Raw genomic sequence first — 27,388 nt, 5'->3', positions numbered from 1 at the left:
ATTGTCCTAATATAATATATAGAATTAATAATACCTGTTACCTTAATCCTGGTCATATGCTGACAAAATTATTACCCACGACAATTTTTCTAAAACATTGTTTTTTATCTGATCAAAAGAAGCCATTTTCAGAAAAGATGAAGAAAATGTGGTATTCATTCAGTCTTTTCCCCTTCCTCCCACACATGATCTTTATCTTATTACCTCTGAATTATGATTTAATATACATAAGAAAATCTTGCAAATATTAGCAGGCTCAAAAGACTAGTCACAAGTAATTCAAACATATTAGTCAAAAGGACACCAAATAAAATTATTTATAATACATCAGTTATTCTGTTTTCCTCATAAATCTTGAAAACAAAAACTGGTGTTTCTCATTTTTGATGTGCTCTTCTCCCTTGAATTATGTAAAAGTTCCAGAGATATAAACAGCTCTATATACAAAGAAGCAGTGTGGTGGTACATGTGACTTCACACATTTTTCACTCAAAAAAAATCATGAAAAATTTGCTTTGAACCTGTTCTTCAATTCTAAAAGGAAGCTAATTGGAACGATTTGGAAACCTCACTGAAGTGGCCAAACTATTTTGTATTTGAAAATAGCATAAACATCTAAGTGGAGCTAAGCTGGGAGCTAAGCTGTCTTGGAAAGTGGAAAGGATAGTTCTGCTGTCCCTAAGCTTTGTCCGTTAGGGACACAAACGGAAAGTGCCAACCCCAGAAAGAAGAATAAGTTTAATGTAATGTCCCAGCTGCCATCGAGTTAGAACAGCTCATCAAGGTGATTTAAACGGGTCCTTCTCCCTAGAAGGTAGAAAAGTTCATTATGACATCATTCTTTTTTTCGTTTTGTTTTCTTTTTTCCTCTTGTCTCCTCCCTCCCCCACAACCTTCTTCGTGATTACTCCTACTCGGTATTAGTTACCTATTGAATACTTTCAATACTTTCCTGTTTCACAGCTTTAATTTGTCACCTACCTGTTTTTAGGTTATAAGGGTTGAGGCTTCAATTTCTTTTGCCTCTGTTTATTATTATTTTTTAAAATGTTTATTTATTTTTGAGACAGAGACAGAACGTGAGTGGAGGAGGGGTACACAGAGGGGGAGACGCAGAATCCGAAGCAGGCCCCAGGCTCTGAGCTGTCAGCACACAGTCCGACATGGGGCTCGAACCCACGAACTGAGAGATCATGACCTGAGCCGAAGTTGGATGCTCAACCGACTGAGCCACTCAGGCACCTCTGCATCGCTTATTATTAAAAAATGTTTTTGATAAGAGGTACAGAGAGCTTAAGTCATGTATCCAAACCCACAATGAATAAGCAGAGGAGCCAGGATTTGAACCCGGAGAGATTGACCCCAGAGACTGTGCCCCTTTCCTTGAAGCTGCACTGCCTCGCCAATTTTCATACCTTGTAAAGAACAATCAGTACAATGTTCTGAGCCTTCTGACCGTTGATGTAGATGCATAGTTATCACCCCGTGTTAGACTCAGCAACCTTAGGAAGTAGGTTTAATAACCACATTTTGCAGACAAAGAAACAGTTGCGTGCAGCTGACTTTGCCAAGACTGCACAGCTGGCACTCAGCCCGGCTCTCCTAGCTTGTACTGCAGGCACGTGTCCATCTATTACCTCATTTAAGGACTGTGCCAGGCTCAGGAATCTCTCGATAAATACTTTCTGCTTGAACGGATGGATCTGCACACTCACTGTAAAAGCTCGGCAGGAGGCAGTTGGGGTAACTAAGACTTGAGAAGTTAGGAAGCTTGCTGGGGTCACTCAGCTAGGTGGTTGTGGAACTAGGCCGTGAGCCCAAGTCCCCCCACAGTGGGACACGGCGGGGGATGCCGACCAGCTGTATGAGAGGCAAGCTGCCAGCAAGAAAGGAATCCTTAGCAGACTGATTGTTAAAAAGTGCAGCTCTCATGTGCTGCACTCTCTGAAATATCTGGTAGTGAAGTTTAATGATGTCTGCAAATGACTTTCCAGTGGTTCAGAAAGAGAGCCAGCAAATATGACCAGAGTTGGCTCTAGGTGAAAGCATACAAGTGTTCATTCTACTGTTCCTTTAAATTTTATGTGGAGTTAAAGTTTTTCAAACAAGAAGTTGGAGAAGAAGGAAGGGAAGGGAAGAAGGAAAGGGAAGGAAGGAAGGGAGGGAGGGAGGAAGGAAGGAAAGGAAGGAAGGAAGGGGTCCTCAGGGGGTATATATTTACCTTCTGATTCTTGGGTTCACATGCACTGACAGCTGTGGAGTCTTTTGACTATCAAGTGATTTATTCATTAAAATTGTTAAAATACGGTGTTTCTATAGATGACACTCACTGAAAAGAGTCAGTTTACTGGAACCTATGGGCATGTTTTTAAATTTATAGATAATTCTCAAATTTAATAAACTACTATCTTCTATTTAAAGGGCAACTATCTTTCTTTTTCTTTTTTTTTTAATATTTTTATTTATTTCTAGGAGAGAGAGAGACAGTGTGAGCAGGGGAGGGTCAGAGAGAGTGGGAGATACAGACTCTGAAATAGGCTCCAGGCTCTGAGCTGGCAGTCAGCACAGAGCCCGACACGGGGCTTGAACCCACGAACCGCGAGATCATGACCTAAGTGAAAGTCGGACGCTTAACCGACTAAGCCACCCAGGCGCCCCGAAAGGGCAACTATATTTCTAATAAATCTTGTAATGAAAATTTGCTTCCTAATTAAATATAGGATTCTCTTCTGTGTAAGCAGAAAAGGAAATAATGAAAGTGTTTGGAATGAGCTGATTTAGCAAGCATGATTTCATTTTGGACGACCCGCAAGATTTAGCTGCTCAATATTCTTAACTTCTACCGTTAAAATAATTTTGATGGATTACTAACTGGTGGTTTTCTTTTCTTCTCATTTGTGTTTAAAGACCAAAAAAACTTAAATACAACACAATAGAACTGAACATTTATAGAACAAAAAACTCAATACTCAGTGAAATTTATTTGTAATACATGCATTTTATCATTAATTTTGGTGACCTTTTTATTTATATTTTGTATATTTTAAAATTTATAATTGCTGAAACTTTTTTTGAATAATATAAGCTAGAAGGAAGGAAATGAGTCAGAGTCTTCTTACTGACCATTTAATATTTGAGTTGAATTTCCTCCAAGTTTCTTTTCAATTCAGTGTTTTTTCTTATTTACATGGTTGTTTATTTGTATACTTTTTAAAATCTAGTTTTTTTATTTTTACTTTTTAAAAAAGATTTTGGTTTTAAGTAATCTCTATACCCGATGTGGGGCTTGCACCCACAATTCTCTAAGATCAAGAGTCACATGCTCTTCCAAGCCAGCCAGGCACCCCTGTATCTTATTATCTTACTCTTTCTAAATAACACTATCTCATAAACATTTTCAATATTAGTACAGTTTTAAAAATCTTTTTAAGGTAGGGGGAATAAAAGCAATAACAGAGAAACTCTGAGAGCATATAGAAGAAATCAGGTGGAGACTGAGAGGACCTGGGTAGATAGAAGACAGGGCAGGCTTTCTAGCTGAATACCTCTATGTGTTTCTGACACACAGACATAATTTTTGACCTATGTACATATAATGCTTGTTAGACATTTAAAGAATATTATTTGCATCATTCAAAAACTGGGCACTGGGGCGCCTGGGTGGCTCAGTCAGTTAAACATCAGACTTCGGCTCAGGTCATGATCTCATGGTTCATGGGTTCGAGCCCTGCATCGGGCTCTGTGCTCCCAGCTCCCTCGGAGCCTGGAGCCTGTCTTCGGATTCTGTGTCTCCCTCTCTCTCTGACCCTCCCCTGCTCATGCTGTCTCTCTCTCTCTCTCTCTCTCTCTCTCTCAGAAATAAATAAGAAAAATAAATAAATAAAAATTGGGCATAATTGGGGTACCTGGCTCTTAGTCGGTTAAGAATCCGACTCTTGGTTTCAGCTCAGGTCATGATCTCACAGTTTGTGAGTTCGAGCCCCGCATCGTTTTCTGTGCTGACAGTACAGAGCCTGCTTGGGATTCTCTTTCTCCCTCTCTCTTTGCCCATCCCCCACATGCATGTTCTAGCTCTTGAAATAAATAAATCAGCTTAAAGAGAAAAATAAAGTTTGGACATAATATTATATTAAGTAGATAGGTCACAAATCATATTTATTTACATAGTTCCTCAATCATGGAACTCTCAAGTTCTGTTTAATTTTTGCCTCATATTTAAGTTTGTGTTTTCAGATAATTCTGTGTGTGTTTGAGCAATTGCCTGATCTGGTTTGGTCACTAGTTGAAATAAGCACAGTCTTACTGTCTATATGTTTATTTTTACTTTTTATATTGTTGATAGTTTATAATCATACTTGGAGACTGAAGCCTCAGTGATTTCCTCCTCCCCCACCCCCGCCGCTTGAGAACCATGTCTCTCTTCTATATCAGAAATCTCATCAAATTTTAGGTTTTGCACTGGTATGTTCTGTTCTTTTCCAGGGAAAAGAAAACGCCCTGACATGTGTTCCATGTGTTTCTTGGCAACTTCAACCCACTGTCTAGGTCTATTTAGGGAATAGTGAGAACATTTTGGGCCAGACCATGACATGTTTTTGACAATACATGCGTGTGCAAAATGCCCAATTCCTGGGGATCTTCGTATAAATAAAAATAAACATTATTGTAAACTTCTACAATATTTGGAGTTCTCTGCCTCCAGTATTGTGGCCGACTGGGTGTGAGGCTGAGAATTTTGGTCAGTGTCAGCCTGGGTACGTTAACATGCACAGAGAGCAGGACTGGGTTCTAGCCACATAGTGTCACCATTCCCCTGAGCTGACAGAGTGGGCTGCCTGGCCTTTCCCTCCTGGCCTCCTGCATGCCAAGAAGCAAGGACCAGGACTTCAACTCACCCCACAACAGCTGCAACACTGGCAGTCTCCACACAGGGTCCCCAGGAGACCATTGATCACCTGGATGGCACAGAGAAGCATCTGGATTCCGCCTATCACCAGCAGGATGGAGAAGAGGGTCAGATTCCAAGGAACCACATCGGCAGGCTGCTGGCACTTGCTCCATAAGGCCTCATCACTGAGGTAATCCCTGTCCGAAATATGGAGGAGAGAGGAGCCATTTGTAAAACGTATGCAGTATGCTGGGCTACAAAGACACCATAATGATTTTTCTTTTGCAGTACTTTCCATCCCAAACATAAGCTTCATGAGAGAAATGTCCCTTAATGGGGCACCTGGGTAGCTCAGTTGGTTGAGCATCTGACTCTTGATTTAGCTCAAGTCATAATCCCAGGGTCATTGGATCATGCCCCACATTGGGCTCCAAGCCGAGCATGGAGCCTGCTTAAGATTCTGTCTCTCCCTCAGCCCCTCTCCCCCATTCACTCACACACACACCCACACACATACACACACACACACACACACACATTCTCTCTCTCTCTTTCTCTATTAAATTTGAAAAAAGAAAAAAAAGGAAACATATCCCATAATAACAATTTTAAAAACAACACCTAACATTTTTTTTAAGTATATACTATGTGCCAGGCCCTCTCTGTTCTAAACATTGTGCACATATCCACTCATTTTTTTTCTCCTAGAAACCTTATGAGAAGCCTTCCATTTCACAAATAAGGACATTGAGGCACAGAGAGGTTAAGTGACTTCCCCTAGGTTGCATAGTTGCTAAGTGACAGAGTGATTGTTGTGAGCTGACCTAAAGGATGGGCAAATCCAGTATCTATGATGGGACCAGGAAAATGAAGACACCGTGGGCGTAGGCTCTCACAAGTGTTCATGGCCATTATCCTGCCGCTGGTTGTTAGGGACCATTTGGACTTTTGACAAATTATCTGTCGAGTCTAGTGGCCATCTGAAGCCTTGTAAAGTACAATCATGTCAAAGGGATAGTTAAAGGGAAGAGCTTAATGTTTTAAGGCCTAATTCTAGCCAATTTTGCTCAACTCTAGTTTTGCTAACATGTAGGGATTCCACATGCAAAAAGATTTAATTAATTAAAAGGAAGAAGTAATCTGCTGCCTTAATACATAGTTTTTGAAACAGGAGAAACTGTAATATTTTATAACACACACACACATATATATATATACATATATATATATATGGAGTTCAGTACAATATAAAGGGCATTGTGTTTTGAAGGAGAAATGGGAAATCTATCTTCCTTAAGACAGAAATAAGACAGAAATAAAATAGATAAATGCTGTGGATTTCTTCTCACAAATTTTAGAGCCACAAATTCATCTCTACCTCTTCTTTTATGTATCCTCTGTTCTTTCAAGGGCTCAATGGGAAACTCAGTCTGGCTAGTAAATTAACGTCTACCTTACTGTTTCCAGATCTTTTTGACGATCCCTGTTTCTGATGAATTCTCCAGTGTATCAGTACTCATTTTAAATACATTCCATATTAAGATTTTTGAAAATCTTTGGAATGATGGCAGATACCCTAGAGTTAAACAGATCAGAAGGGATAAAGGAAAGAAGGAACATTTTGCTCTTATTTAGAAGTCAAGCACTGCATTGTTTGGAGCATCGATTCACCTTTCCATACTAGCAGTTTCTAGCTGCTCATTAGCTGTGTGACTTGTGTACTTATCTGTAAGGTGGGAACAATACTATCAAATTGTAGGGTTGTTGTGACAATTACCTGAATTAATACTAGTGAAGTGCTTAGAACAGTGCCTAGTATATAGTAAGTGCTCACTAAACTCTAGTATTTTTATCATTTTACTTAACAGTGTGGTCTAAAGGAAAGAGCCTGGTATTTTGGATCAAGTTGGGCCTGGGTTTGAATCCAAGTATTCATCTTACTAGCTGTGTATTCCTTGTACAGGTTTCTTACCCCCACCCCGTAGCATCAGTTCTTTATAAAATGGGCTGAGAACAACCTCACAATTGTGAAGATTCACAGAGATAATACATCTTACGTACTGTTGTAGAAAACTTCCTTTTATTAATTACTTGTAAACACTCAACTTTCTGTTCTGCCATTTGCAATGAAGTCCTGTCTATCTTTACAATTTTCAAACTTCACTATAGAAAGTCACGAAGACACAATATTTTCCAGGTGCATTTTATAAAGATAAGATTCTAAGATGAAGTAATTGGCAATCCAGAGTTTTCCCCTCTGCTAGAGTTTGTGCAGATATGGGACGACAGCACCTCCTGGCGGTGAGATTGGTGAACCGCTCACGGGGGAACTAGGAAGTAAGGGTTGAGTTTGGGCACCTGGAGAAATCCTCTCAGTCCCACCCACCTCACCCCTCACAAACCACCATGAATACTCATTCCAAACCCTTCTCTCCTCTCAGACTCTCAGGCTCTGAGACTCCCCAAGATTCTGGCAATGATTGTTGTGGCCAACTCTCCAACCCCATAAGACAGCGGACCCATTAGCTAATCATGTTGCCACATTCTGTGAAGCCAGGAGAGCTGAGGCAATTTAAATTCGCTTGACTGGAGTTTTAAAGCATCCCATTATTGTGAAGGGCATTTCTACCTGAGCTGTAGTAATCCCACCACATCCATATAGAAAGCCATGGATTTCGTGAGAGTCACCTCTTGAAAGCAACAGAGGCAGCTGACGGAAGGAACGGGGGTTCCTGAATACTTTGCCTGGCCCACTCTGCCTGGCTGGTTCTGGGGTCACATCTTCTGGGACAGGCTCCCCGATGCTCCTCCCTCCCTCAGCTGGCTTTGGTAGCCCTTCTGTGCTTCCCAGCATCCTGTACTCCCTCTGGAAGGGCACCTAGGACCCTGTGCTATCACCGTCTGTCCATTTGCCCATTTTGCTTTTCAGGACTGTACGCCCATGTGGGCAGAGACCACGTCTCCTGACTCTGTCCCCAGTTCTAGCACAGGGAGTGATCAATAAAGAACGGCCGCTGTCGTGTACTGGTCCTGCCCACGTGCTTTACAGCATCTTTCCAAATCTACAAGGAGGTGTTATTTTACTTGAACGATGCCTTGCACACAGTAGCCGCCACGAAACATTCACTGAATGAGCAAACATATACTCATACACAGATTAAGAGGTTGAGGCGAGTGAATGGAAATGCCTGGATTTGGTCTTCGGTCTGCCTCCACAGCTAATGTTGTTGTTTTTTTCTTTTTTTAATTTTTTAATGTTTTATTTATTTCTAAGAGAGAGAGAGAGACAGCGTGAGCAGGGGAGGGTCAGAGCGAGAGGGAGTCACAGACTGAAACAGGCTCCAGGCTCTGAGCTGGCAGTCAGCACAGAGCCCGACGCGGGGCTCGAACCCACGAACCGCGAGATCATGACCTAAGCGAAAGTCGGACGCTTAACCGACTAAGCCACCCAGGCGCCCCCACAGCTAATGTTCTTAATCATGACACAAACCTCCTATGTTTGAGTGATGATATCCCTTCAGTATATTTGAAATATGATTTATTTATTACATTTGATTTATACAATGTATTTATAATAGCTTGTCAATTAAGGTTCACCGGTACCATGATAAAGAGAATGGTCTCTTTGAACCTTCATGTGACTGGCCGAAAAGAAATTAAATCACAGAGTCATAAAAGCATAACACTTCAGAAAGCTCTAATGCATAATAATGAATTCTGTTCACAGTAACAAGTTATATTCATAAAAATGAATAATAAGGCCGAATGTTTAGCAAACAGCATATGCCAAAGACTTTCTGTACATTGTGTTCTTTCGTTCTTGTCTGGATCTGGGAAGTAGGGCTTGCTGTTACCCCATTTGACGGAGGAAGAGCTGAGAGATTAATGTATTTCCCGAGATCACACCACTAGCATGTGGCAGAGGTAGGACTGGTAGCTAAGTCCAGTCAGGCTAAGAGCAAGGCTGTGTGACATCCAGGAGTGTTTCCTGCTTCACGAAAGTTGGAAATCTCCGGCGCAAGCCTGTATCCCTCTGTCAATGTGGCTTTCAGCGCTAGGGAACGTGTTTAAGAGCAGCTTATGGGGGTTCCTTGCTGCTGAGTAATCTTTTTTTTTTTTTTAATGTTTTTATTTATTTCTAGGAGAGAGAGACAGTGTGAGCAGGGGAGGGTCAGAGAGAGAGGGAGTCACAGACTGAAACAGGCTCCAGGCTCTGAGCTGGCAGTCAGCACAGAGCCCGACGCGGGGCTCGAACCCACGAACCGCGAGATCATGACCTAAGCGAAAGTCGGACGCTTAACCGACTAAGCCACCCAGGCGCCCCACTGCTGAGTAATCTTTGAAGTACAAATGCAGATGGCCTACACCGAAAGTGCAGGCGGAACACTTATTGTACTCACTTCTGTGTTTTGGTGTGAGAGAGCTCGCCACACCTCACCCTCCCCAGGGAGCAGAGAGGGTTACAGCCAGACTGAGGAGTGCTACGCTTGGCCGTGTCCCTTGTCCCTCCCCCACTGCTAACAGCCCTTGGCCTTTCCTCTGGCTCTCTCCCCTGTGGCTGCCCCCATGCCCTGTGCCAGCTGCTTCCCTTTCAGCAGCTCATGGTCAAGGTGGAGGTAGCCAATTGTTTCAGAAAGGAAGACCTTGGATGGGAGGAGGTCCTACTTCAAAGGAAGCCCAGAGGGTGTATCTCAAAGTGTCTTAGGTTTCTTTTTCCTTCTAGGATGCCTCTTTAGTATGGTTCTCATGACAGAAAAAGTTAACTGTCTTTGCTCTTTTAACAAGATGACCAACAAATATTTCCGAGGGAAATGTTTCCCCCTGTTTCTTCACACCTAATCCTGATGATTCCATCTCAGATCTTCTCTGAAATCTGTGTCCTTTTGAGCCCCAATTCCACTGCCTCGCGGGTGTTTATAACCTTATCAGGATTATCATCCCAACCTCCTACTTTCATCTCTTCTGTCTGAGCACCTGTTCATCCTCCACATCACTGACATCACAGTTGTCCTAGAAGTCCCAAGTGGCGGTGGCATGTCCAGCTTGAAGCCCTCTACTGGTCCCTGAGGTCCCAAAGTTCTGGCCTACCTGTTAATCACGTCCCCAGCCGGTGACCCTTTCTGGTCCTCTCCCCTACATTCCTCCCCGAGCTTCTGGCTCACAGTGAACAGACATTCTCTGAGCATGCTGGGCCTTTGCATGGCTGTCTTAAGTCCTGCTCACCTCTCTGCCTAAATGTGCCTCTCCTCCCTATCTGGAGGGCACACCTTTGTTCATCTCCCCAAACCAGCCCGTGTCACCTGCTCAGAGAAGTTTCCCCTGCACTCCTCCATTTTGTCCCTTTCGGCCTTGTGAGGGTCTGTCCTGTGTTGTCACTCTAACTAGCCCCATGCTCGTCGGGCAGGGGCCACATCCGTCCTTCTTGGCTCCATGTTTGGGATAGGCTTCAGCACAAAGGGTACCGGCCAAGGGTTTGTTTGCTTTTTTAAATGGTCCTTCTACTAATTACTAGCTGTGGAGCCCTGGGCAGATTAACCTCTGTGAGTTTTGTTTTTCTACTGTAGCGATAAGAATTTTTCTCAGTTTTATTGGGAAGATGAAGTGAGATAATGTGTGCGAAAACATTTAGCCCCTAAAGAGGGAGAAGGAGGAGGAAAGGGAAAAGGAAGAGAAAGAGAGAGAGAGAAACGAAAGGAAAGGAAGGAAGGAAGGAGCAGTGGTAGTGGCTGCCACTGCCATTTGGTAACAAGGGAAGAGTGACAACTGTCATAGGTCCTTTTGTTCAGGCTTATACAACTGATTAATCTTTGCTTCTCACTAGTAACTGTGCATGTGTTAGATTTGCAGCTACGACAACAACCACCGCAGTGTTTATGCACTGGGATCCCGTGGATAAGAAGAGTCCACATGGGACACCTGGGTGGCTCAGTCGGTTGGGCAGCCGACTTCGGCTCAGGTCATGATCCCGCGGTTCATGGGTTCGAGCCCGCATCCGGCTCTGTGCTGAGCAGAGCCTGGAGCCTGCTTTGGATTCTGTGTCTCCCTTTCTCTCTTCTGCTCCCCCATTCGTGCTTTGTCTTTCTGTCAGAAATAAATAAACAAAAGAGCCCACGGAAGCAGAGGCCCCTAAGTTATGCTAGACAGAATCTATAATCGACACGAAAAGTGGAGAGTGCAAATCAATATTACTTGTGTTCTAGAAAAGATACTGTGACTTAGACTCAGAAAAATTGGATCCGAGCTTCAGTCATTAAGAAACAGCATTTCTGGGACACCTGGGTGGCTCAGTCGGTTGAGTGTCCAACCTTGTTCACAAACTCCATTCGTGAGTTTGAGCCCCACAATGCGTTCTCTGCTGTCAGCACAGAGCCCACTTTGGATCCTCTGTCCCCCGCTCTCTCTCTGCCCCTCCCCCACTGGTTCTCTCTCTCTCTCTCCCCCTCTGTCTTTCTCTCAAGATAAATGAACATAAGGAAAGAAAGAAAAGAAAGAGAAAAGAGAAGAAAAGAAGAGAGAAAAGGAAAGAAAAGAAAGAGGAAGGAAGGAAAGAAGGAAGAAAATAGGAAAGACCATTTCTTTGGGCCAGCCACTTGTCCCCTCTGGGTCTCAGCTCTCTTCCCTCTGAAGGACAGTTAATAATTCCACAAGCTTTGTATCAGGATCAAATGAAACACGTGGGTGAAAGCACTTTGTTAACGGAAAAACACCAAGCAACAGAGGTTCAGTTACTGTTATAAAAATTCCAGATGAGCCCCCTGCAGTCCGAGGGGAGGCTTGGAGCTGATGTGGGAGATAAGGTCATAAAGGAATGTGAGTTCTTGCCTGAGTAGATGGGACACAGGATGTAGGAGACAATGGAATGCCGAGGGGAGCCTGCCAGGTGGCAAAGAGGATGCCGTGTGACACACTCCGCCTAGATCCCCCTCGTGAGAGCCCTTCCTGTGCCAATCTTGGCATATTTCACACCTTGTACAGAGAGAGGACTTGCACCTTCCGTGACATTAAATTCCAAAGTCAGAGCATGAAGAGAACAAAACAAATCAAAACACGACTAGTCAAAATCACTCTTAAAGAGCCTATCAGTCACCTGGAAAGTGTAGTCTACATGGTTTTGTAATAAACCCCTACACAGCGATATTCGATCACATTATAGTTTGAAGCCACTATGCAAACATGGGGCCGTTTGAACCTCTCTCCTCTCAGATAATTATCAAAGCCCTACCATGAACAGAGGAAGGTGGAGAATTCTGAAATGCCCCGCTTGCCTGTTTGTACGGTTAATCCCCTCTGATCTAAGTTAATGAATGGGTTAGTTGTGAGTAGATCCAATAACGTGTATGTAACATCTATCACAGAGTAACGTGCAATAAAGGGCTGTCATGTCCATGAAAACTGGCTTCACCACAAGGGCAAACAGAGGACTTTGAAAAGTAGTTTCCTGTCCTTCCCCGACGCTGGCATTTCCTGTAGCGGCCCACAGACCAGCTGTCACTCTCCTGACCTCGGGCATAGGTCCCATTTCATCCCAAGCCGGGAGCGGGTGTGCCAGGGGAGGGTGTCAGGGTCTGATGCCATTGTATCGCCTTGGGCTGTTACTGGGCAAGTTTGCGTTTCCTTTCTCCGTCCTTTGTTTTGGACATAGATTTATTCTAATTAATTTTGAGTTGGCCAAGGGTAGTATCATTCACGTAACAGTAAACACAAAAGCATGTTTAATTCTGCACTTCTGCTGTTGATGGGAATACTGGGAGAAGCGTCCTTGGAAGGAGATATAATCTGTAGTTTTATAAACTATCAGGGGAGGAACCTCAGGAAATGGATCTGGTGTCTGATTTCTTTGCTCCTGTAGGCTGACCCCATGGCGGCGGGGCCCCAGCAGTCCCCTGCAAGGTAAGGGGACTTTCCACACTACGGCCATTGCCTTTGGGAATCCCTGCACGTGATGGGGATATTGGAGGCCTGTACTCCTCTTTAACTCTAGAGGAAGGGATGATATTTTACATGAAACACTTGTGACCTGTATCATAACAGACCCAGTGCCCTCCATCTCCCCATCGAAAGCCTGCTCTTGAAGTTCTTTAGACTCTCGTTGTAAATTAATATTAGAATTAATCAATTGGTATTCTACAGATTTCTCTAGGCACGGACCCATCCTCCAATGTAAGGGAACCCCACAACCACATTCCCTGACCACCTAGATGTGTCGGTCACTGTGCTCGGTGGTAATGAACAAAGCAGAAAAGGTGCAGGCCCTCCTCAAGGTCAGGGGCTGGTGCAGCACTGACTCATAGACTGTCTGTGACAATGGAAATGTCCTGTATCTGTGAGGGTCAGTGCAGTTGCTACTAGACACATGTCGCGGCTGGTACTTGAAATGTGACTAGTGTGATTGAGGGATGTTAACTTTATTTTATTGAAATGAGTTTAAGTTGGAACAGCTACATATGGCTACTGGCGACTGTGGTGGACAGGGCCGTCTAAGGGCAGAAGGATGTGTAATCTAGACACTAGAACTCGAAACTTGGGAGATAGAAGTCGGAGCCCCACCTCTGCCCTTAACTAGCTGCGTAACTTTGAGCAAGCAAGCCAAACTTATTAAGCCTGCTTTGGCAAGAAGTAACTACCTCTTGGGATTACAGTGGGGATTAAATAATAAATTTGTGGGGGGAAAAGTTCTTTCTCAGCTACAGAGTTCCATGACAATATGCAGTGTTATTTAAATGAGTTCTCTTAATATTAACTCATGAAGAGTCTACAGTATTTTCAATGGAGTTTCCCATAAACGTGCACCTTAAAAGATTGTTTAGTCATAGACAATTTGGGGTATGAGCGAAAGCCTTTGAGCCCTGTTAGTGAGTAATCATTCTCATTTTCTATTACAAGGTTTTCACTGGAAGCCACCACTTTCTGTTAATTAATATTATTAGTTGCCTCATGTTGCTGCTCATAAATGTTAGGGGGTCAGCAATGGCACTGCAAATCTTCCTCTCTCAGGCCAGCGGAAGCACCCTCTCTTGGTTTTTTCTCCTGTCGAAAAGAGCAGTTACAGGGGTGCCTGGGTGGCTCAGTCTGTTAAGCGTCCAATTACAGCTCAGGTCATGATCTCAGGATCCGTGAGTTCGAGCCCTGCATCGGGCTCTGTGCTGACAGCTGGGAGCCTGGAGCCTGCTTCGGACTCTGGGTCTCTCTCTCTCTCTCTCTCTCTCTGCCTTTTCCCTGCTCGCATTCTGTCCCTCTTTGTCTCTCTCTGTCTCTCTCTCAAAAATAAATAAACATTTAAAAAAAGAGCAATTAGAGTGAGCTCCTGGGCAAGTTCACTCCACTTCTCTCCAGCTCTGCCTCAGAGGAGCAACATGCCTGAGGCTAGTCAAATGAAGGTGACCAGACCTGTGCAGGGTCTCCCGTGGGTCATTTACCTGCCATTAACCTGCCTTCTTATGGGGACACATGGGCATCACAGGGTGTACCTTACCCGTCGTGGAAGGGGTAGCCCCACGTGCTATTGTCCATGCGACATTTAGGACCCCTGTTGATTGAGATGGCTGAGATGACAAATGAGTATCCAGCACCCAAGAATCCAATCACAGCAAATATTGTGGAGGTGAACATCTGAAAGAGAAGGAGAGAGATAGGCAGGTTCTCAAGGTGTCCCAGAGGTTACCCTCAGCACACCTAACCAACCAAGCTGTCGTTGAGCATGATGTCTCCAGGCATGGTGTCTCTTCCGGGGTAAGAGCCAGTCTTCACAGTAGGTGGGACCTGTGGTGTCTCCTAGAATGAATTTTGGTATCTTTCGTCCCCTTCTTTTCCCCCATTCCCATATCTTTCTTTACCTATTTATTGATGACTGAAGTGCTAGTTATGGTTGATACCTTTGAACCATGGTTTTTAACCTTGTTGAGAATAGAATCTCTTCCTAATCTCTGTCTTTCTTAGGCTAATATGAAAGGCTGTCTATTATAGAATCAAAGAATCTTAGAATTGGAGGTGATCTTAAACTTTTATGGTCTGGGGTGCCTAGCTGGCCTGAAATGGGCATGATAAGGCCTGCCTACAAGGTCTGTTGTGAAAAGTAGACATGACACCCTAAGTTAAATGTCAGGTACTCCCCTTCCCCTTTCTGTGTATTACTAACAGTTTTATCACAGAATATATTTGGGCAGGGTGGGGGTTCAGGGTAGGTTTGGGGGTAGAGAGGACCTGATACTGACTGGACAATTGGAGTCTATCTAATAGTGGAATTCTATTTTACCTGGTATTTGTTTTCGTATTATATGTGAACATATTTTTGGTGCAACTTTCTAAGACTAACCTCTGCCCCATGTGCCTTATAAAGTCTTATCTGACTTCCTATGTCAAACTAACCATCCTCTCAGACTAAATAAACTTCTATCACAGCACAGTGCCCACAAGGGATTCATGCATAGCTTTTTCTGTCTGTCTTTCCCAACCAGAGCATAGGCTCCTTGTAGTCATGGACAATGAGTTATTCGAAGATAGTTAGGACATTGCTCTACCCTGACCACCATGTATATGGTTTTTCTTCTTCTTACCTTTTCAAAGGCACCAAATAACTACTTGCTGGATGCTTTCAAAGACTGGTTTCATGTTACTCATTATTTTTTTTAAAGAATTTTTAATATTTATTTATTTTTGAGAGAGAGAGAGACATACACACACAGAGTGGACGTGGGAGAGGGGCGGAGAGAGACACATACACCGAATTCAAAGCAGGCTCCAGGCTCTGAGCTGTCAGCACAGAGCCTGACACGGGGCTCAAACTCCCAGACTGCAAGATCATGACCTGAGCTGAAGCTAGATGCCTAACTGACTGAGCCACCCAGGCGCCCCTCATGTTACTAATTATTTACCATTTTCCCCTTAATTTTTATATCAAGGGTATCCAAAATCCATTCTCACCTTAGTAACATTACTGAACATAATCTAGGTAAGAAGTAAATGAAAATTTTGGTCAATTCATCAAGTTAGAACAGGCCATCTCTTTTCCAAAGGATATCTAGGTGAACAATTTTGGAGATTGCTGGATTATATAAAGTTAAATCGGTTTCACTCCTGTTTTACTTCTAAAAATCTCTGTGATATGCTAAAGTCTGTGAGCCTCCAAGAAAGGGATATACACAAAATTATTAGCTCTCAAATTATCATTGAGAAGTGAGGAAATTGCCTTAGAGTTGAGCCCTTACTTTATCTACCAGGCAATAGGGCATTTTCTCAAATACTTTATTTTGAACAACCAAGTACTGCATGGGGGAAGACAATAGTCAGAAACAACCCAGCTAATGTTAGCTGACAGAATTGTTTAAAACATTTTTCTGGGGGAGCGAAAAACAATTTCTTTTCTGAACACAGATGTATTAATTATTCTAGGAAAGTTGGCCTCACAATTTCTAGTTCTGAATGGTACAGTTAACAAACCTTTTCAAGAGCATTCTAAATAAACATACATAGTGTTTAGAGTTGTGGGGATCATTAGCATATACTTGAAAGAGAAGTGTTCAAATACTGTCTTTGTCTTAGGTGAACTGATACTTGTGACTGAATGAAATTTTTCCAGACAGCATCATACATGGCTACAAAAATGTTGTATCCAAACTCAAATGGAAGAGAAGATGTGCCGTGGGAAACTTTTGATGGCTCAAAAGGTGTCTTTTTAGTAGTAGCAAAGATATTGGTGTCAAAAAAGCATGAATATATTTAAAAATAAATGAATGGGAGGAAAGACTTCAAAATTGATGTATTAAAATTATATAGAATGTGATTAAAATGTGCCCATCATTCAAAGTTTGTATATTAATGTCAGAGAGCTTTTAAAAATTTTTGTAAAATGTTTATTTATTTTTGAGAGAGAGAGCGAGTGAGCGGCTGAGCAGGGGAGGGTTAGAGAGAGAGGGAGACACAGAATCTGAAACAGGCTCTAGGCTCTGAGCTAGCTGTCAGCACAGAGCCCGATGAAGGGCTCGAACCCCATGAATTGTGTGATCATGTCCTCAGCTGAAGTCAGATGCTCAACCGACTGAGCTGCCTAGGCCCCCCTCAAAGAGCTTTATGGGAAAATAAAAGATGGTTTGATATTCAGTTTTGCCCTGTATCTGGGTATATATGGTGATTTGCAGAGTTTCCTAATCTCATTGGAACCTATAACTTTTTTTCCCATGAGTTCTGATAAGAACACCCTTTGGAAAATTCTACTTTAATTTGTAGTGACTGTTTATCTACCTAGTTCTCTGTCTCTGGGCCACGTCCATTCTCCAACAAAACTGCTGTTCAGTTAGAAATAGCTAATGTAACTCTAGGAATGTCGAGAACATTCTAGTACAGCAATTAAAAGCTCATACTCAGGGCAGTTTCTTCTCATGTTACCTCTTTTCATTTCAGAGTGAGTCTCTGAATGGTCTGAAAACACTTGTTGACAGTGCAGTTCTTCAAGATAAGCTGGGTTGTCTCGATGAAAAGCAGATTCTGTGACGAAAAGGTCCTTCACATCTTAAAACTGGTTAAAAGTCTTCAAAGCCAGGATTTCCACTAAATCAATGGTTAAATATTCTTATAATTAATTTTTGTAAAAAAGATCTCAAAGACCATTCATTGCAGTCTCATCTCACCTGTTAGCTCATAAAACTAGCTCCATTCAGTGAGAACCTGAGACGCTGTATCTCATTTAATCCTCTCAACAAACCTGTGAGGTGAGCATTACTATGTACAATTTCCAGACAGAAAACAGATTATGAGAAATGGAGATAATCAGTCCAAGTTAAACAGTAAAGAGGTAGGACTTGGCCCCTTGGTCCCAAAGCCCTAGCTCTTACTTGCAGCCTTCTGAAGTCACACATCTGGAAAGTGGCTGAGTTAGATCTGGCTCTCCTTCCCCCCAGCACAGTGTCCTGTACCCTTCTCTCCCTCTCTCTCATCCCACTGCCACTAGCACAAGAAACTCAGTTATTTGCAAGTTTCTCTGCGAATGGCATCGATTCTCTCACAGAAATAAAACTGTATATAAGAAAAAAAACATTTTTTGCTTACTTGACATCCTGATTTGAGTTCTAACTATTAGTCAGGAATCATTAAAATATTGAGTAAGAATCAAAAGCACCTAAAATTGCTGTAATGAAAAAAGAATTCTGTATTTCCAAGAAGCCAGTTTGGAAGTCAGAGGAGACCCGTCTCTAGCCCTCCTCATCACCAACGCCCCCACCTCTGGCCTCAGCTTCCATTGGTAAACAGAAGAGGGTGGGAGCAGAGGCAGTTCTAGAAGGTCCCCTCAGCTAAAACAACCCAGGGTTTCAACATCTGCTGACTAGTAGTGAGAGAAGTCTGACTCATGCTATTCCTGCTGTGTGAACTGAGTAAAGGATTTTAGATCCCTCCTGGAACATTTTAGCAGGCAAATATTTAAAGATACAAAAAGTGAGTACAAAATCGCACGTTCTTCATGTTAGGCAAGTTTGAGTAAATGAAAAACCAGATTAACAAACAGTATCAATTAGATGGTATTTCCCTTTACGAGGAGGCGCCCTCATAAGATCTCTAGACCAGTGTCCAGTGAATTTCAATGAAAGCTGTATATGTAATTTAACACTTTCAAGTAACTACCATTTAAAAAGTAAAAACAAAAACAAACCAAAAAACGCCAGTGAGATTTATTTTAATAATATATTCTTTAACTCAATATGTTCAAAAATTATTTCAACATATAATCAATATGAAAATGACCCATGAGATATTTTACAGTTTTGGTAGTAATTTTGTGAAATCTGGTGTGTATTTCATACTTATGATACACCTTAATTTAGATTAGCCACATTCCGCTGCTCAATAGCCCCATGTGAACAGTGGCTGTCTTATATTGGACAGTATAGTCTTGAATACTTGAAAAATTGACTTTTGGTAGTAAAAGTTTAAAATATGCATGGATATAGTGTGCACTGAATTTATGATTATGGTTACTCTTGGGGAGGAAGGAAATGTGATAGAATCAATAATGTTTTATTTCTTGATAAAACTATCTGGAGAAAACATGGCGTCAGGTTATAACCTCAGAATCTATTGATGGCATGTTCTGATTTTGTGTTCAAATCTGAAATACTTCCTGTTAAAATAAACAACCCAAACTGATTTTTCATAACTTTTCCAGAATGATTGAACCACATGAAGCAACGTATACTTTTTTTTAACTTAAAATATTTTTTTGGAAGTCTATTGAATTATTTTGAGGGAGAGAGAGCCAGCATGAGTGGGGGAGGGGTAAGAGAGGGAGAGGGAGAGAATTCCAAGCAGGATCCAGCAGCATCAGCACAGAGTCTGATGCAAGGCTGGAACTCACGAACCCATGAAATCATGACCTGAGCTGAAATCAGGAGTTGGAGGCTTAACTGACTTAGCCACCCAGGCTCCCTGAAGCAAGGTATACTTTATGTTCCTTTGCATTAAGTAGTTTCACATTCTGAAGTCTAAAAAATTATCAAATTCTCTACTCAGAGATATTATTAGTCTTAAAATCACAATGGAATAACTTTATCATGGGTTTCATGGTAAAAAATTTTTCATGTTAAAAGTTATTGAGATTAACTTGAAAAAATGAGAGTAGAGACTCTAAATTGGTGTTATTTAAAGTAAACAGATGGCGGGGGCGGGGGGCAGTGGCTAGGTGGCTCAGTTGGTTAAATGTCAGACTCCTGATTTGGGCTCAGGTCATGATCTCGTAGTTGTGAGGTCTAGCCCAGCCCTGCGTTGGGCTCTGTGCTGAGTGTGGAGCCTGCCTGGGATTCTCCCTCTCCCTCTCTTGCCCTCTGCCCTGCTCATGAGCATGTAGTTTCTCTCTCTCTCTCTTTCTCTTTCTCTCTCTCTCTCTCTCTCTCACTCTCACTCAAAGTAAATCAATTAGGCAAGAGGCCTGGAAAAATCTCTGGAAGGAGACACAAAATTGGGAACAGAGGTAACCTCTAGGGAGAGGAGTTGCCAGGCTTTTGAGTCAGGAATATGAGGCTTCCTCTGTAGTTTCTGTACTATGGTAATACTTTCCTTAGTCAAAATGAATAACTAGTAAAGAGAGGGACTACTGTGCAGTGGTCGAGGGCTCGGGTTACAGGCATATGGATTTGGGTCTGAGTCCTGATTCCCTCCCTTATGACCTTGGGAAGTTAATCTAAGACCCCTACTTCCTCTTCTATATGATAAGGCTCAAAAATAAGTACCTGCTCAGGGAGATCATTATGGAAGATGAGCTAATCAGTAGTAAATAGGGAATCAAAACTACACATCTCCATAGGATCAGATAACCTCCAGGTGGGGTAGGCTACTAGATAATGCTTAGTACTTCACTGGTAGGATACCTAGAAATCTCTTTTGCCTACTTACCTTTTTTTTTAAACTTTTTTTTATTTTTGAGAGAGAGAGAGAGTGTGCGACCGCGTGCGTACATGTGTGTGAGCATAAGTCGGGGAGGGGCAGAGAGAGGGGAGAGACACAGAATCCGAAGCAGGCTCCAGGCTCAGAGCTGTCAGCACAGAGCCCGACTTGGGGCTCAAACTCACAAACTGTGAGATCATGACCTGAGCCAAAGTTGATCCTCAGTCAACTGAGCCACCCAGATGCTCCTCTTTTGCCTACTTCTAAGTTTTGGATAATTTCCTATGATATTAATAAGCACTTGATAAGTGTCATTATTATGTTGTAGTATTTTTATTATCATATTCTGACATGCTTTACTTTCCACAAATACTGAGAGCATCACACTTGGCAGGAAAACAACAGGCCAACTCTCAGCACACACGTTCTGTTCACATTGCTAAAAAAATGTGTTTATGTGTATGTTGTAAACACTTCCCTTGAAAAAGAATTTAAATATGCCCTATAATGAAATACCCTCAAATTCACCATCTGTCAGCTTTGAAACCTTCCTCTCTGTCAAGCTCTGGAGACAGAGAATGTGGGATTGGACCCAGATCTGACACTGCCCATGGTGTGTTCTTGGTCAGTTTTGTACCTATTTTGGCTGAACCCGATGGAGAAGCCACTGGGGCCTGGGAAGGGAAGAGGAGAGTGGGTGGTTTGGGGACATAGCTTTTAGAGACTTGAGTAGTAGGAACATTTGAGGAAACATTTCTGATGGGCGTGATGGTTCCTCCTTAGTTATTCTGAGATATATAGAGATTACCTGAAGCATTTTTCCCCCTTAGGATGTTAATGTTCTGTGTTTTGTGCCTCAGCAAGGCTTGGGAAGGGGGGGAGGGCTGGTGGGGTGGAGCGTGGTGAACAGAAACTTGACTTGAATGTACCTCAGTTTCGCTACTTATAAAACAGGGGGTTTGATGCCTAACTCAAAGAGTTAGTGTGAGAATTGACCCTGAAAAAGTATAGAAAGCACCTAAAATCCCTCCTGAGCATTCATTTGCTTCACTCATTCAACAACCATTTGTGGAGGATGTGGAGGAGGATCTCTGTGTCCTCACTACCCAGCCACTTGCTGCTCTCCTTCTCTCCGGGGCACGCAGGTGCTTCCTACATCTATCTTCCCCCATCCTTGTACTGTCCTTAGGAAGGGACATGTGTGCATTATCCATCTCACAGCAGAGGATTTTGAAGCATAAAAAACATTTAGTGAAAAAATAGGATTCTATATTTTATTTCTTCTTTCAAGATAATCTATTATTTCAAAAGAACTGATCTTTCTTAAATTCTCCTCAATCTGGCTGTTACACCAAAAAATGCAGAGGTAAAAGAGTCAATGCCTTTGGCCTCAGGAAATGGTCGCTTCAGAAGTGCTCACAGAGGAGGTGTCCCTAGGGGTCACTGGTGAGCCAGGCACCGAAGAAGTGGTGATTCCACAGTGACCAAGATCCTCTTTGGAAACAGGTCAGCCAGCCATCTGGCCCTGCCTGTGGGTGGGGTGGGCCTTTATCTACCTGATATGCTTTAAGGATGCTGAAATGTTGGCCAGCCCCTAATATCTCCTTTATCAATCTGCCCTTCAGTCCCATTATTAGATAGTCCTTTGAGTCAAGGCCAAGGTCTTCAAAAGGCTCTTATTAAAGCACAGACTTAACATGAGTGAATGGAAAAAATAAATTAGCTGTCCTATAGGCGCTGAGAGATCTTTTTTTTTTTTTTTTTTTTAAGATTAGTGTGCCATAAACTCTGACCAGCCACAGATAAAGTGCCAGGAAGCCTCTGAGAACCTCTTGTAGGGCAGGAAGAGAGTCAGACCAAAAACAAACCCCCCATCTGGGTTTTCAGAGCCCACCTCAGAAGTCACCTTCCTTACAGTTTTTGCCCCAGGGTTCACTTTTCTCAACTTATTAAAAAATTTAAAAAAAGTTATTCTTGACAGAGAAAGAGACAGAGTGCAAGTGGAGGGAGAGGTAGAGAGAAGGGGAGACACAGAATCCGAAGCAGGCTCCAGGCTCTGAGCTGTCAGCACAGAACCCAATGTGGAGCTTGAACTCACAAACTGTGAGGTCATGACCCGAGCCAAAGTTGGATGCTTAACTGATTGAATTAAGCCACAACTTAATTTATTAGAAGAGTGGACCCCCCAGTTTGGGGCTTCACGTTTGCTCTGCCTCAGAGGAGAGCTGGCCTCCATTTTCTAGTTTCACCGTGAACCTGTTGGTTAGGTGATCTCGAGATTTTTTCCAGCTCGTTGTCTTCGTTTATCTCTACAACCACCATATCCTGCTTCTACTATCTATTGATTATTGTGTCCTGGTTTTATAGCCAGGAAAGGAAAGAGAATGATGCAACGACTTGTGAAAAGTATTTCAGAAAGGCTTTAGCAAAAAAGAGAGGAGAGAGAGGCCAGGAGACAAATGAGAACAAGGTTGTGGAAACAGCGACAGGGTTTAGACCCATAGCCTTTGGCCTGATTTGTTTGCGTCTCACAGGATTTTGTACCCAGCTGGATTTCTTAAACAATGTTCCACAGAAGCCTGGTGTTCCTTAAACACCTGTAGGGGAATGCCATGAGTCTTTGGAAAAATAATTTGAATCTTCAGCATTATAGTACTGATCAAAGTATGCTGCAGCCTCTTCCTTTTTGTCTGACAAAATGTTTGCACATTCCTTTCTTTAAAAAGGTTTATTGGGGCGCCTGGGTGGCTTANAAAAAAAAAAAGGTTTATTACTTGGAGCTCCAGAGCCTGAGAACATTAAGGAAACAGAGCTCTGAAAGAGAGGCAAGAACTCAAGGGCCCTTGAGGGACCCTAGACGAAACACTCTGCCATGCCCACTGTAGGCCATCTTTGTGTCAAAATGCAGGCCCACGGGTATCAGGTTCATTTTTTTATTTTTTGAAAAAGAAGTAGGATATCTAAAGACTTCTATAAACTATTTTTAAAAATTGGTAGCTGATTGGGAGCACCTGGGTGGCTCAGTCAGTTAAGCATCCAACTTCAGCTCAGGTCATGATCTTGTAGTTCATGGGTTCGAGCCCCACGTCAGGCTCTGTGCTGACAGCTCAGAGCCTGGATCCTGTTTCAGATTCTGTGACTCCCTCTCTCTCTGCTCCTTCCCAGCTCATGCTCGCTCGCTCGCTCGCTCTCTGTCTCTCTCTCTCTCAAAAATAAATAAAAATTTTTAAAAATTGGCAGCTGAGTAAGGACCAAACCAAAAAAGAAAGAAAGAAAGAAATTAATTCTGCTGGCCACCTGGAGGGTGACTGTCCCTGGATCCCTGATCCAGGGTGGCTGTGGCTGGTTGTCTTGGTGGACAGTCTGGCAGAGCTGGTCCTTTGATGGGCACTGCCCTTGTGGGCTATCGGCCAGTCGTTTGGAGGAGTCATCCTCAACCCGCACCAAGGACAGATCCTTTGTGGGCAGGGGAGTTGGTAGGGGAGCTCAGACAGATGACCTGAATTGGGCAGACCAAATGTTTCAGATTTTATTAATTCAACTGTGTTTGTAAAAATATGACTTTTCTGCCTTTCTTTGGAACTTCATTTAAATCTAATTTGAAAACAAGATTGGTACAATACTTTGAATATTATTTCACTTTTTGCTGTGGTTATATATAAACTCAAAAAGAAAAAGTAAACAAACAAAACCCTTGTTTTAATACTGGGTAATCTTCAGCCTTCTAGTCAATACCAGAGAATGAGCCGTTAGGTTTCTAAGCAATGACTCTTTTTTCTTTTCATCCAGTTCCTTAATTGCCAGTTCTTTTTCAAATTCTCATCTTCAACTTATTCTCCAAAGTTTACAGGGCATAAGAGGATTACATTTCAAAGGGCAAATGAGTCACATATTTCTTCCTTTCCCTTATAATTAATCATATAAAAATATATATGCATAAAACACATGTTATACAATTATATGAAATAAATTGTTAATTTTTACATCTCTTTATAAATGATTTTAAATGTTATAATAATCAATGCTAAAAAAATTATCAATGCTTACTTGGGACTCATGATATTTAGGAGGTAAGAACATTCTCTTTGAATGATCTTTGAACACAGAAACCCATAATTGTATGCACAGTACACCAGCCTCGGCCCTACATATGTGCTCAGTAAATATTTTTTGAATAAATAGGAGAGCAAATAATAATGGGGAAGAAATGTTAGAAATGATTCTATTTCAGAACAGATAGGTATACCTTTTCCTTTAAGAAGTTAAGGTAAGCTTGAGTAATTTATCATTTGGGGTTCATGAACCTGTTAGAAGGACAGTTGAACCTCAGGGGGGAATGGGGGGGGAACCATCCTGACTCATCAGCCAGCCAGTAATTCCGCTTCGACCTTCTTTGTTTTTGCCATTATCAGTGTACCTGCAGTCTAAAAATTTTCTTTAACACAACTCTCTGTTTTATTCATTTATATCATCACAAGGAGTAGAGAGCTAGAATCATTAGCAAAGACAACGCAGTCTTTTTGAACTTTTAGTTAATGTTGCTTCTGTTTCTGGAGTCTGAAACTTATTCTCCCTTTGTTTTTTGTTTTTTAAAGTTTATTTATTTATCTTGAGAGAAAGAGAGAAAGTGTGCGTGACAGAGAGTGGAGCAGGGGCAGAGAGGGAGGGCGAGAGAGAGAATCCCAAGCAGGCAATGCACTGTCAGTGCAGAGCCCGATGTGGGGCTGGGTATCACAAACTATGAGTTCACGACCTGAGCCGAAATCAAGAGTCGGACGCTTAACTGACTGAGCCACCCAGACGCCCCTTTGTTCTCCCTTTGTTAGAAAGGGGGATTACTAGGGTTTGGGATGGTAATAAAGACCTCTTTCCAATCAAAATTCAATATTCTCTTGATAAAATCAAAATGATTGAAGGAAAATTGACAAGAAAATAACTTTCTATGCTGTTGGAAGATGCAGCACATCCGACAGCCAGCAGAGCCTGTCCCGTACTTGGGAAATTCTGATCTAGTTCAACTTCTTCATTTTACAGATGAGCAAAGGGAGGCAGAGGGCAGGACAGTGACTTGCCCAGGTACAGGGATGGGACCCAACCCCACTTCCCAGGCTGGAGCGGTGATGCCTCATCTTTCTAGCTCACCTACTAAAAGATGCCTGACTGCATGAAACAAGAAAGGAAACAGGTGTCCTGAGTCAAACTCTGGGTGGAAGTGGGCACTGAGTCAGGGAAACTGGCAGTGGTGTAGATGGGGAGCTATTTGGGAGGGGTTCTTATCACCCATTATGCTGCCCCAGCTGCTTTTACAGATGAGACAGTGCAGGGCCAGAGAAGGGAAAAGAACTGCCCAAGGCCTCACGACCTCTCAGTGGCAGAGGGGAGAATTACAGCCTCCATCCCTGCCTTTTTTGTTGTTGTTGTTTATTCATTTAATTTGAGAGAGAGAGGGCCAGAGAGAGAGAGAAGGACAGAGAGAATCCCAAGCACAGTCCACGCTGTCAGCACGGAGCCTGTCTCAGGGCTCGATCCCATGAACTGTGAGATCGTGACCTGAGCCGAAGCCAGGAGTCAGATGCCTAACCCACTGAGCCACGCAGGTGCCCCTCTGCCTGCATTTTTTTTTTTTTTAAATATTTTATTTGTTTTTGAGAGAGAGATAGAGACAGCATGAGCAGGGGAGGGTCAGAGAGAGAGGGAGACACAGAATCTGAAGCAGGCTCCAGGCTCTGAGCTGTTAGCATAGAGCCCGATGCAGGGCTCGAACCCACGAACCGTGAGATCATGACCTGAGCTGAAGTCGGATGCTTAACCTACTGAGCCACACAGGCGCCCCATCTGCCTGCATTCTTTACGTGGCCCCACTTCAGTTTTCTAGCTGGGACATCCCTGCCTCTTTACAAAGTCAAAATGATACCCCTATCCTGTAAGTATCAGGGCTTTGGTGTTTAAAATTGTATTATCATTGTTATTTTGCACCAGCAAGAAATCCATATTTAGGTATGTGCCAGTGGCCTCCAGAGCCCTGCATGGGGCTGGTGACTCATCCCCCTCCCCACCGCACCAAACACAGGAAGACAGTGCACCTTGGACTCATTCTGGCGGCTGCCTTCTGGGGAACTTACCGCGAAGCGCTTCCCACAGCTCTCGTTGCCACAGCACCCGCAGCAGTCATTGTTCTTCAGCCCCAAGAACACCAGTGCAGGGAAAATCATCTGCCAGCAAGAGAAGTGCCTCAGACAGGGTCTCACATGTGCAGGGGGAGCCTGTGCCTGCCTGGCTGTGAGTGGAGCTGTGTCCGTGATGCGGGACTCAGTGGCTAACGGGTATGGCAAGAACTTACAGAGCATGGCTGGTGCAGTAGACTGAGTCTTACTGATTATTACTGAGTGTCTAGGTTCCATGATGCCTACTTGCACATTCAAGGAGGCAAGATTTTAAGAACTGACACCCCGAGTTTCCATTTACTCGGTGGTGGGTTAGGCTAGCAATAAGAAACTTGTCCTCAATCGTTATGAAAAGTGAGTCTAGTCTTTGTCTCTCTCTCTAAATTGGAGGTTCCCATCCTCTACTGGAAACAGGGGGTAAATAGATCATTAGTGAGTGAGTGGAAGAAGAATCCCCTGACATCTGCTTCCCTTGGTGGTTTTCAGTCAATCAATTTGCTAGAAAGTGTGTGTCTACCACCCCTAGCACTGTCTTGTTAGAATACAGAAACTAGGCAGCCCTCACTCTGATGAAGAGAACTGCCAGCCCAATCTTGGAAATTCATTGCTTAGTGAATTTCGTGGCCATACTCTTGTCAGGTCCTGATGGAGAAGGGACGACATCAAGGCACTGACTTTTCATCATGCAATGCTTGGGCTTTTGTTAGCAACAAAATATCTCCTTGTTCAAAAGGTACCTGATTTTAAAAGGATTCGACAATAATCTCTGGGGGGATTTTAAGGCTTCCCTACTCACCAAGACCCCGCTTCCTAATATTCCTCCGAAAAACCAGACCTCTTCAGAAAGGTGGTCGTTGTTGTCTATCACTTTTCCTCCGGGGAAAAATAACAGGATGTTAGCCAGGAAGCCAAACAAGGCGAGGGGAATGAGGGCGCCCCCCAGGCACTTGGCGCAGTCCCCCGTGCACAT

General features: G+C 43.0%; 1 protein-coding gene and 1 long non-coding RNA gene across 2 annotated transcripts in view; one reads left to right on the top strand and one right to left on the bottom strand.

Annotated features, from left to right (window-relative positions):
• The window catches only part of LOC144233089 (uncharacterized), a 102,444-nt gene that overhangs the window by 7,683 nt on the left and 67,373 nt on the right, over positions 1 to 27,388 (top strand). The window lies entirely within an intron of this gene.
• Positions 585 to 27,388, bottom strand: TM4SF4 (transmembrane 4 L six family member 4). The gene is made up of 5 exons (XM_077765889.1): positions 27,215 to 27,388; positions 26,377 to 26,466; positions 14,361 to 14,497; positions 4,896 to 5,085; positions 585 to 807 (listed from the first exon to the last, which is right to left on the bottom strand). Exons 1-5 carry the CDS (start codon positions 27,386 to 27,388, stop codon positions 790 to 792), a joined length of 609 nt encoding a protein of 202 aa, XP_077622015.1. The 3' UTR covers positions 585 to 789.

The sequence above is a fragment of the Crocuta crocuta genome, unplaced genomic scaffold (genome assembly GCF_008692635.1).
Source record: "Crocuta crocuta isolate KB4526 unplaced genomic scaffold, BGI_CrCroc_1.0 scaffold54, whole genome shotgun sequence".
In the NCBI taxonomy this organism is placed as follows: Eukaryota; Metazoa; Chordata; class Mammalia; order Carnivora; family Hyaenidae; genus Crocuta; species Crocuta crocuta.
The sequence above is the reverse complement of the archived record's forward strand: the minus strand, read 5'-3'. Positions and strand labels throughout refer to the sequence as shown.